Here is a 12,011-nt window from a genome sequence, read left to right as displayed (position 1 = left end):
GTAAGTTCCTTGGAGATGGTGGAAAAGATGCTGCCTAGGGCAGTGATGGCTAACCTTTTTGTTGTTGGGAGCCAAAAATGCCAGCGTGTGCATGCAATAGTGTGCATGCGGCCCAGCACTCATAATGTAAAACAGGCACCCACATTTGCATGCACGCACAATCCCCCCCCCCCGCTTCCTCCCCTCACGCCGTATTGCTCACTTCCAAGCTGAGCTTGGTATTTCCTCCGGGGGCCCTGGGGAGGCTGTTTTCGCCCTCGTCAGACTCCGGAGGCTTTCCTGAAGCCTGGGGAGGGAGAAAACAGCCTTCCGCAGCCCCCTGGAAGGCTGAAAATCAGCTGGCTGGCACGCACATGTGCGCTACAGCTGACAGCTCATGTACCAGCAGATATGGCTCTGCATGCCACCTGTGACACGCATGCCATAGGTTCACCATCACGGGCCTAGATAAGAAAGGCCATAGCCCACAACTATATTATGGTAGAGAAAGAGGCTCAGAAAGGACCTCTACAGAAAGTTCTCCAGATGTAAAGAAAACAGAAGGAGATTTGTAATTTCAGACTTTCAAGATTCTGTTAATGTAGCCTTAAGATAAAGTAGAATTAGCATATGTGGTTGTATTTCCTGTCTGGTTTACCTGAGAATGTTGACAGGTATGAAAGCTTAATTAGGGCTATGATGATGATGACGACGACGACGACAACAACAACAACAACAATAATGGACTTTCAAATAGAGATGGATCGTCATTTGGAACACAACATGCCAGATATCACAGTTGTCGAAAACCGAAACGTACAATTTACTGACATTGCGGTACTAGGAGAAGCCAGAGTCGAAGAAAAAGAAAAAATCACGAAATACAGCGACCTGGCCATTGAAACTACACAATTATGGATAAAACATGTAACAGTTATCACTGGGGCACTTGGTACCCTGTCCAAGAATTTTATAAGATACATCAACACGTTGCAGCTCCCTGCAATAACAGCAGCGGAACTGCAAAAAACTGCGCTACTCGGAACATCATATATTTTAAGAAAGTACTTGGTTGATACCTAGGACCCTGGCAGCTACCCGTATCAACCATTAGCACCAGTCAATGGTATTTGTGATGCATTTTTTAGTGTTCAGTTGACCGATTTTCATGTTTAATAAATAAAGTATATAATAATAATGTTTAATGCATAAAAACAACAACAACAATAATAATCATAATAATAATAATTTTGCACCTACAGTCTTGATTATTTTCCATGAATATTAGAATATCTGTCTACTTGAAATTCTAGCATGTATTTCCTATCAAAGAGCAACAAGCAAGTTAGATTCCTTTACAGCAGCATGCACAATGTGTTCTCAACTCAGACACTGTGGGTTAGAATACATGGGGAGTAGTAAATATATTTTTTATGTTTTTATGCAATTGAAGTTCAGAATTGAAAGAAAAATAGATGGAAATTGATTGAGGAGTACTTTCTGCTAATGAAGTTCTATATTATAGGACTGACAATCTATAAAAATCAAAAGCCATCAGATTTAATTGATTGGGGGGGGGGAGTTTCACTACATTTGGTTTGCATTTGGTAGACAGGAAAAGACCACCCATATGTACATACTGTGGACTATTTCAATTAAATTAAGAAAAGCATTTTTGTAGTTTCATGTAGCTATATCTGTAAAAGATTGCCTGATTATAAGAGTTCTTCAGCTCTTCAAAAAAGAAGTGGGTTGTTGAACATGACTCTGTGTATTTACTGTTAAGTAATTTTATTTAGTAAAGTAAAGGTAAAGGTTCCCCTCGCACATATGTGCTAATCGTTCCAGACTCTAGGGGGCGGTGCTCATCTCCATTACAAAGCCGAAGAGCCAGCGCTGTCCGAAGACGTCTCTGTGGTCACATGGTCAGCATGACTAAATGTTAAAGCCGCACGGAATGCTGTTGCCTTCCCACCAAAGTGATCCCTATTTTTCTACTTGCATTTTTACATGATTTTGAACCGCTAGGTTGGCAGAAGCTGGAACAAGTAATGGGAGCTCACTCCATTATGCGGTGCTAGGGATTCGAACCGCCAAACTGCTGACCTTTCTGATCTACAAGCTCAGCGTCTTAGCCACTGAGCCACCGCATCCCTCCAATTTTATTTAGTTTTAAGTAAATTCTACTAGTATAGCTTTGTTTTGGTTAAATTTAGCACATTGACTTTTCCCAACAATACCTGCTTGTTTCCCACCAAATCTGATTTAAACTGGTAGCTCAGTCAGAATATCTTGGCCAGAGAACCTCTTTGAATTTTTTTTTAACTCTCCCTTCCTTCACTCAATGATTATATGGCATCCATCAACGAGAGAGACCAGGAGGTCTATCCATGAAACCTCCATTCATATCAGGTTCTTGGGAATCTGAAGTGGCAACTTCTGAGACAGCACTCATTTTCTTTTCCTTTGTCATCTATCTCCCTATACAATGATTCTCGTATCTGAGATCCTGTCATAGACACACACAGAGACATACTTCAGGAACAATGGATGACTCTAGGAGGAAGTCCTGTTAGCACTGTACATTAAAGGATACCTGCCTATTCTGAAATCAGTTTATTTTCTAAGTAGAGAAAAATGTGTCCAGGCAGGGGTGGGATTCAACTAATTTTACAGCTGGTTCGCCGAACTGGTAGTTGAAAGGACTGGCTGGCCCCGCCCATCCCACCCCTCTCAGGAGTCTCCATGTGGCCCGTTTGGGATGCCAGGTAAGTGCAGGGCCCATACTGAGGCTCTGGGGAGGCAAAAATGGGCCTCCTGGAATTTCTTGAAGTCCAAAAATGGGACCGTTTTTGGCCTCCGGAGCCTGGGAAGGGTGAAAACACCTCCCCCGGTGGTGCAGGAGGCCAAGTAGGCCATGGCCACCATGGCTATGCCCACCCAGCAACCGGACAGAGAGCCGGTTGCTAAAACTTTTCAATCCCACTCCTGGTCCAGGCCATAAGACACGGCTCATAATATGACTGAAAAAACTTCAAGACATTGTTCAATGTCTTTTAAAAACTGTCTGTAATTGTTCTCTTGATTTTGTAAGTCACCTAGGTTTCTGGAGTGAGCAGCCATAACAAATGTGCTTAAATTTAAAGCTTAAATTGCTTAAATAAATAAGTTAAAAAATTACTGTGCTGTGTTTCCCCAACTTCCAAGCTATTTTGCCATTAGTACAAATCAGTCTGACTTTGAATCTATTTTTCTGCAGGGATTTCTTTTACATGTACTATATTATATTGCTGTTACAAACACACACCTCATTCAACCAAGATTGTATGACTTTAAGCTTCCATATAACAAAATGACATATATCCATTCAAACAAGGATGAAGAGAAAATAGGGAATAGCTTATTTGGAGGGGGGAAGCAATTTTGAGAGTGGTAATGAGAAAAGCAGACATGACAAGACCAATTCTTTTCTTTTCCTATCCTGCAATTCAAATTTCAAGTATTGTAACCTCTCACAAAACCATCTGTGAAAATTTGACATGGTTCATTCACTAGTTAACTAGGTGGTGATTTGATGTTTTGGAAAATCTGATGTTCTGGGAAATGAGCAGAAGGAAGGCTCTATTTTAAACTGGAATCAAAATGTATTTTTCAGTCTGAATGTCTGCATTAAGGTGAGCCACACAATCTGAAACACAATACAGAATTACAGAGTTGGATGGGACCTTGGAGGCCTCCTAATTCAACCCCTTGCTCAGGTAGGAGACCTTATAACAGGGATGTCACTGAAGGGAGCCTGCCCGAAGCCATCTTGGAGGCTCCATGGTTGCCATACACTGGTGGGAGGGGGGGAAATAGTTAGATGTAGTTTTGTAGCCAAAATAAATAAATAAATAAATAAAATTTCCTGTGGGAAGCAAGGACATTTGCACAGGTAGCTGGTCAGAGGAGGAGACAGTAACCAAGCGACTGGCCAGCACTTGAATTGGACAACACGACCAGTGACTGGGGGAAGGGGGGAGAAAATGTTCACTTTTAATTAGGTGAAAGCTGCGGGAAAAACTCAGAGTCAGCTTTCAACAGTTTGTGCCAGCTGTCAGAGTTCCGACCGATGCCTTAATGAAAGCAGGAGCCTCAAGCAAAGTTTCAAGAAAAATCCAATTGTTTATTAGGAGCAACATGTCGGCACAGACCAAGTGACACCAGCTTTGACCCCATTCAGTTCGTGGCTTGCCTCTGACCCTGTTTCCCCCTCCCCCCTAGGTGTGTTATCAGTTACATTCCCCAACAAAGCAATTTCACAGGTCATAGAAGTCACTCCCTCCGGCCTTGTATCTTACTGGTTTCTGTGGAGATGGCCTTGACTTTTTGCCGGTTGAGATGTGCGTTGTTTTGACTGAGGTGCAAATTCCTCAATGCAGCTGCGGTGCTTGATTTCCCTAAGCCCCTGTGTATGGCAACTCGGGAACAGGTTAGGGAAGCTTTGTGAGTTGACACCAATATGATGTATCCAATAAATCGTTCTTTGAAGAACTTGCTTGCCTCAGAGTTTTACTTTCTATGAGTGCATTACTTGGGACGCTGACACTTGTGGCATCACTTTGTCGTCATATGATGTGTGACTTTTTTCACCTTCACTCAAACGGGGGAGGGGGTGGCCAACGCGTGACGCATCTGGCCTGCAGGTCACGAGTTTGACACCACTGCCTTAGACCATATCAGATAAATGGCTGTCCAGTCTATCCTTTAAAACCTCCAGGACTGAATACCAACAATCTGTGCAAAGTATCCGTTCCACTGATTAATTGCTCTTATTGTCAGGAAATTTTTCCTTAGTTCTAGGTTGGATTTCTGTGTGTGCACTTCCTTACCAAATGACTGAACGTTCAGAGAATCCATTCTTTTACTCAAGTCTACTTCATGAATCAAGGCACCAAAGCAATATGGAGCACAGAAACATGGGCAAAAGCAGTTTTTTTCAAAACTGATGAGAAAATTTAATTCAGTCACTCCAACTCAACAATCTGAAACAGTTCAAATCTATTCACGGCTGATTCACCGTAGAAAAAAAACAGCATAGATGCCATGGGAGGAGAAAGATTTAAATATATAGCTTTTATAATTATTATAATTACTGGTAGCCCTCAACTTACAACCACAGTTGAGCCCCAAATTTTTGTTGCTAAGTGAAACATTTGTTTTGACTCATTTTACGACCTTTGTTGGCACAATTGTTAAGTGAATCACTGCAGTTCTTAAATTAGAAACACGGTTGTTAAGTGAATCTGGTTTTCCCATTGACTTCGCTTCTCGGAAGATCTCCAAAGGGGACCCTGGGACACTGCAAATGTCATAAATGTGAGTCAGTTTCCAAGTGTCTCAATTTTGATCAGGTGACCATGAGGATGCTATGATGGTCGTAAATGTGAAAAATGGTCATAAGTCACTTTTTTCAGTGCAGGTGGTAAAGTCAAATGGTCTTGAAGTGAACTGTTGTACGTTGAGGACTACCTGAATATAATATTTTTTATAATTAATAATTAATAAATATTTTAGAAAGAACTATATTCTTGTGGCCAAATTGGCAACCCAACTTGTTCTTGTATGGCCGTGTCTGACTCTAAGGGTGGGGGCCGGAAGGAATGACAGTTTGGACAGGTTCGGGCGAAGATCTTGCTTCACTTTCACTGGTTTCATTTCATATCCAGTAAAAGTACCTTTTTTCTAAAACAATGGAATGGGGGGTTTCCTTTCTTGGATTTTGAAGGAGGCATGCTTGACATTAAGCAAGATCTGAGGCAAAAAGGCACGAACTTGTACATATCAAACGTTTACCCAATTCCCCCCACCCCACAATTTACCCCAGCTCAAATGTCCAATCTCCCATCCCCATGGGTGTCCAGCTGGTATGCAGAGACGGTTGACATTGACCAAACCCAAACATGCGCCTTCAGCATGTGCAGAAGATGGTGACAATACAACTCCCTTTCGAGATGTCTCCACCAGCACAGATCCCCTCCCAAATACCATGAACCCCCTCCCTCCCTGTTACTATGGCAGCTGATAGCAAGCAAGCTATATAGAGGCTTACACTCATCTCTGTTTCCTAGCCAAGGAAGCCAGTGATGTCTGAAAACACTTCTGTGGTCATGTGTCTGGCGTGACTGTACACCAAGGCACACTGAATGCTGTTGCCTTCCACCAAAGTGGTACGTACAGTATTTATCTACTTGCACTTCCATGCTTTCGAACGGTTAGGTAGGCAGGAGCTGAGTTAAGAACAGGGGCTCAGCCCATTATGCGGTGCTCGGGTTATCTAATTATTCCATATGATGTTTTAAAACAGAAAAAGAAATGTCATTGCCTCAAAGTGGAAGAATGAACCTTTTACCAGGTTCGCCTGGTACGTCAGTTGCGCCCCTTCCTGGATCGGTATGCTCTGTGCACAGTCACTCATGCCCTCGTCCTTTCTCGCCTGGACTACTGCAACGCTCTCTAACATGGGGCTGCCCTTGAAGAGCACCCGGAGGCTTCAGCTGGTCCAGAATGCGGCAGCACGGGTTGTCATGGGGGTACCTAGGTGCTCCCATGTTACACCCCTTTTAGGCGGCCTGCACTGGTTGCCAGTTGTTTTCCGGGTGCGATTCAAGGTATTAATTATGACCTTTAAAGCGCTCCATGGCTTAGGCCCAGGGTACCTGCAAGACCACCCACTGCCACCAGTAGCCTCCCACCGTCCAGTACGATCCCACAGAGTTTGCCTCCTCAGGGTGCCATCGGCCAGACAGTGTTGGCTGGTGACCCCCAGGAGGAGAGCCTTCTCTGTGGGAGTGCCTTCCCTCTGGAATGAGCTGCCCCCGGAGCTTCGCATAATCCCTGGCCTGTTAACTTTAACTCATTTTTAAATGTATTGTCTTACAAATTCGGTTTGTTTTTTTGGTATATGTATTTAATTTCTTTTTAACTTTTGGGATGTGTGTTTTTTAATGTTGTACGCTGCCCTGAGTCCTTTGGGAGAAGGGCGGCATATAAATCCAATAAAAACAAACAAACAAACAAACAAAGGTAATGTTAAAATGAAATTGTGCAGGAAAGAATCCTTTGGCCTCCAGCCTTCTCACAGTTGAATAGTATACAAAATGGTCCAGGATTCTAGGACTTTTTCTTTAGACACCAACAGCACAAATGCTATGAAGAAGGCAAACTCTTTCATTCCATGAAGTCCCTGTTCACAGCACTGATGGATGTCCCTGTTATGAAATTTTGTTTTCCTTGTGCAGTTTTGAAAAGGAACGAGGCCGCACTGTATAGAATTCTATGCAACTGTGTGCATTATATTGAAAAATCCAATGTATGTTTTCATAAATGCTTATAACTGGTCAGGAGGAATACAATAGAACCAAATTGGAATGCTTTCTGGAAAAAAAGTATGATATTTCACCTCAGAACTACCATCTTTTCCAGTCTTTCGATAATATCAAGCAAGAGCTGCCTGTAACTGTTATAATTTTTCCTTAGGGAATTAGCTAAACCGATCCTTTGAGAGAATGTCACATCTCCAATGATGAATGTAGAAGTAAAGATGTGCATTGTATATTGACTCCTTTGTTAGTCTTGCCACTTTACCTTCTTATCCTCAGCAAGCGGTCGCATTTGATTTTTCTACTTGTCCTTCAGCTTTACATCTTCTTGTTATGACTGGTGAATATATACAATATTTTCATTTTTGGGCTAGTTCAACTGGTTATTTCCCTTTCAGCTTATGAGTGACACCTTTTGAGCTGACACAGTCAAAACAAACCTTTCCATGGCACCAACTTTTCATAATAACTTTTCACTATTTGATTTTTATTGGAAAGTAATGCCAGATGGCTGCTGTTAGTGGAGAGGAGAAAAAGATTTAAGTATGCCATCAGGATGGCACCATGGATTGCAAGAATTGAAGGAAAAGCTGCAAAAACAATCTGTGAAATGATTGAACAATCACACAATACACTACGGGTGTGCTACCTGCAATAATTCTTTTTGAGTCTCACCTAGGTAAAAAATTGTCACAGTGGTCGAAGCTCAAGACACTTTATTTTGCTCATTGATCAGCCTGACTTAATATAAAGAATAAAATAAAATAAGTAAAACAAAATGCAATAAAAATAAATCGAACACTGTCAGCACTTTCGTAGTTCAGGTAAAACATTTTGAACATTGAGACTATTAATGCTAAGCTTCGTTTAAGACCTTCACAAATAAAGCTAGGAACAGTTAAGAAAGAAGGCTAACAGTTATTGTTATTATTAAACTTGGAAGAAGTTTAATTAAATTAAGTTGTGTCTAATAAAGTCACTATTGAATCTTGCTGGCTATTAAACAAAACCTGGTGACATTATAGGGGTATGCGTCAAAGGTGAGTTGCTCCCAGTTCGGCCCAGATCGGTCTTTGCAATTCTGTTATTCTGTTTTGGATGGATGGATGGATGGATGCAGGGCTGAAATCCACTTAACTTTGCTACCGGTTTGGTAGCAATGTGAGCACATGCTCGCGCTTACTTTGCTTGCATGTGCCACCTCCGTGCATGGGCAGAACATCAAAATGATGTCCAGGCGGGTGGGCGGAGCCTGCTACCGAGTGCACCTGGCAAGTGAGTAAGCGAACAGTGAGGTAAGCAAACAGCGAGAGGAGGGGGGGGGGATTAAGCTACTGTAAATCCTAAAGCTTAAAAGAAGATTGCAAACATATTGTCCATATATCATCTGAATTTTTTTTAAAAAAGTCCTTCAAATGTTCATTATGTAGCCAGGCTTAATCCTGACATATGTTCACACATTTAATTTCTGCTTTAGGCTCCAAAAAAGGGCATCACCTAAGAAAGCGAACTCAATTTACCCCTCCTAGCAATTTGTAAAAATCATTCAAGAATCTCACCTGGTATTCCTTCATGAATCCAGTAACTAATGTCTGTTCCTCCGCCATCTTCAAAAACACTGGTAATGTTGAGAGGCTTCAGATGTTTCATTATTTCCTTCATGATACAACGAGCCTTAAGGCTGCCTGTGAAAGCCAGGCCAGTGGGCGTAAACGTTCCTTCATCTGATTCCATAACCATATCAAAGTTGGAAATGTTTACCTGAAAAAACAGAAAGTGAATTTCTGTTCAAATACAGATGATGTTGAAAGGGCAGTTTGGCAAGTACACCATGTCAGTGCTCACTTCACGTCCTGGGATGCCATGAGATTAGACAGGGAAATTATCTACTGCACGTTGTTTTGTTAAACTGCAATTTTAATTACATGACTAAACCATGAAATTCTTTCACTGTTGTCTATGATCCTTGTTTACAGACTAGATTACATTGTACTTTGCAGCCCTTGCTTGTGAGAGCATTTAAAATCCCAGTTTCTAGGTTTGAACATAAATAGTGATTTCTGCTTCGGAAATTATCATACTGGATACAATAAATGTAAACTAGGTCAATAAATTTTTACCTTTTCAAGCGATAAATAATGTGGTATGTATCGTCTTTTATTAAACAAATGCAGGGATATAAAGTACTGCTTACCGCATGCCTTTTCTAAGTTCTATGCAAACATTAATTACATGGGTTTCAAAATGATATTAAGTAGCAAGTAATTATTAGTAAACTGAACACTTCCACTATGGGAGTGCTGATTAATTTCTTGGATGCCCTAAGCGGAAACGTGGAAGTTTGGATTTAGGAGTTGCATTTTTCTTTTTGATCTTGAAACATCTATGTTTAGTTGCAAAAAAGAAGAGACACCATTGGCATTGCCACAGCCATATAACGGTCTTGGCTCTGGAATCCCAGCTTATGTTTCACTTAATAGCACAAGGAGATTTTTTAGCTCATTATGATGGCCTTTCCCAACCAGCTGCCTTTCAGACGTTTTAAATTTCAACTCCCATAATCCTCCAGCGACAATGGCACACCAAATGGTCTATCATACTATGCTGGTAAAAAGCATTCCTTCGCTGCTGCAATCTATATCTCCCCTGTTAGCACTTGCTCAGATAAATCTCTAAATTGCAAACTTGGTCCTCCAGAAGGCATGCAGCCTATTCAGGACTGGTAGCCTGCTCTATTCAGTCTAGTCAGATTTCCTACTTAAAATATCTTCATTCCAGTGTGTTTGTCCTTATCTATTCCACACAGAAAGGGGGAAAGTATATTGCTCAACCCCTCCATCCTCCAGGTTTCTCTGTACAAAGCTATGGGCATATGGTGTCTGATTTGCAAAAATTAAGAGCTGGTAGGAAAGTTACGTGCCATCCTAAGTCATTCTTCCTGCATCAAAATTCCCATTGAAAGCTATGATGATGCCTCAAAATTTCAGTTTTGCAATCAGGTATTTTTTCCTGACAGCTGTGACCTTGGTTGTAGGTTATAGTATATAGTCCTTATAGGTAAATATTGTAGATATGTATGTGTGTGAAGGAGAGGCTAGGCAGTGGTGGGATTCAGCCAGTTTGCACCTATTTGGGAGAATCAGTTGTTAACTTTCTAAGCAGTTCGGAGAACCGATTGTTGGAAGAAATCTCCTTTTGTTTTTTTCCACTTTACAGGGCTAATCCTGTAAGGAAGGCAGGAAGGAAACATTCTGGTATTGTTTGTAGCCTAATCTTAATTGCTCTGCTTACAGAAACTGTGTCAGGCCTGTAGTTATGTTTCTTTTAGGATCTTTGGCCTGCCACACTTTCTTATAATTTCCTATGTGTTTTAGTAGTGTAGTAGTTGGGAGGAGGAATAGAAAGGAGTAGGATTGTGGAATGTATTGTTGTCATTCTTTTATAGAAGCCAAGGTCATCTTTTGTCTCCGCACCTCGACACCTGACCAGAAGCAGAGGGGTGTAGATGCCAGCGTGGAAGATGATGATTGGAACATGTGATGCATTATGGGGTGTGGGGATAGATTATGAACTTTCAACTGGGTGGAATTCCAGGAAGAACATTAGAGTTGGAATTCCATAGACGTGCCAACTTGCCTGTATGATTAAAAGGGAACTTTAAGGATGAAGGTGCCTTGGACTCATGATTTCATACATGATATTTAGAACGCCTGACAAACTGCCTCTCTGGTTAACCCCTATTACATTGTAACAGCTAAGGGGAAGCACCCATTAACGTGAGTGACGTTCAGTTGACCACACCCACCCATGACCACTGAGCCCCGCCTACCTAGCTGGTCATTAGGGCAGAGTACCAGTTGTTAAATTATTTGAATCCCACCACTGATAAGTTAGGATGTTTGGTGAGGCAGGTACATATTGCACATATAAGCAAGAAAAATCAAGGTGGTTGTTTTTCCTGGAAAAAGTTCAGGGTACAAGAGATGGGGTGAGGCTAGAGTTTTTCACAAATGAGAAAATAGCTTTTCCTCGCGTCCCACTGAGCTTCAGCATTGCACATTGCAAAATGGATCTTTTGGAATTGCAGCTGAACCCCTCCACTCCCATTAAAATTTGCAAAGAGGATCTGTCTTTCTCCTTTCAAAGGCCAGTGAGAAAATTAAAGATAAGGGGAGCAAGAAAGAAAAGGAGAATAGGTAGTGGTAGGAAGAGGCAAAAAGGTTGACAGAAGTGAGGATAGCCAATCCTAGCCATTTCAACTTCTGCCAGGCCCCATAATTATGATGGTTGCAGTGTCCTGAGGTCATATGCCCCCCCACCCCATTTGCAAACCAGCAAAGTCAATGGGGATGCTAGATTTACTTAGCAACCGTGTTACTAACTTAATAACTGTGGCAAGAAAAGCCATAAAATGGGACAAAATTCACTTAACAACTGTCTTCCTTAGCAACAGAAATGTTGGACTCAATTATGATCGTACGTTGAGGACTACCTGTACAAGTAAGATCTGCCATGCCTAAGGTTTAAAAAAATCAAAACATATGAATAATTAATAATGGTTGTGGATCACAATAATGTGTATTTGTGTGTATGTATGTGTATACACACACACACACACACACACACATACATATGCTGGTCTTGTTGTATTTGGGTCTTTTCCCATGTAAG

The 12,011-nt window shown here is 41.5% G+C and overlaps 1 protein-coding gene across 3 annotated transcripts in view; it reads right to left on the bottom strand.

Annotated features, from left to right (window-relative positions):
- CPQ (carboxypeptidase Q) overlaps positions 1 to 12,011 on the bottom strand; it is a 638,038-nt gene that overhangs the window by 21,362 nt on the left and 604,665 nt on the right. For all 3 annotated transcript variants that reach the window (XM_081952159.1, XM_081952161.1, XM_081952160.1), the window contains exon 7: positions 8,900 to 9,101. In XM_081952159.1, the coding sequence (XP_081808285.1) occupies positions 8,900 to 9,101 (202 nt within the window). The remainder of the gene's footprint in view (positions 1 to 8,899; positions 9,102 to 12,011) is intronic.

Source organism: Natrix helvetica, assembly GCF_964273705.1.
Source record: "Natrix helvetica genome assembly, chromosome: 4".
Lineage (NCBI taxonomy): Eukaryota > Metazoa > Chordata > Lepidosauria > Squamata > Natricidae > Natrix > Natrix helvetica.
Note: the sequence above shows the minus strand (reverse complement) of the source record. Positions and strands in the feature narration are given on the sequence as shown.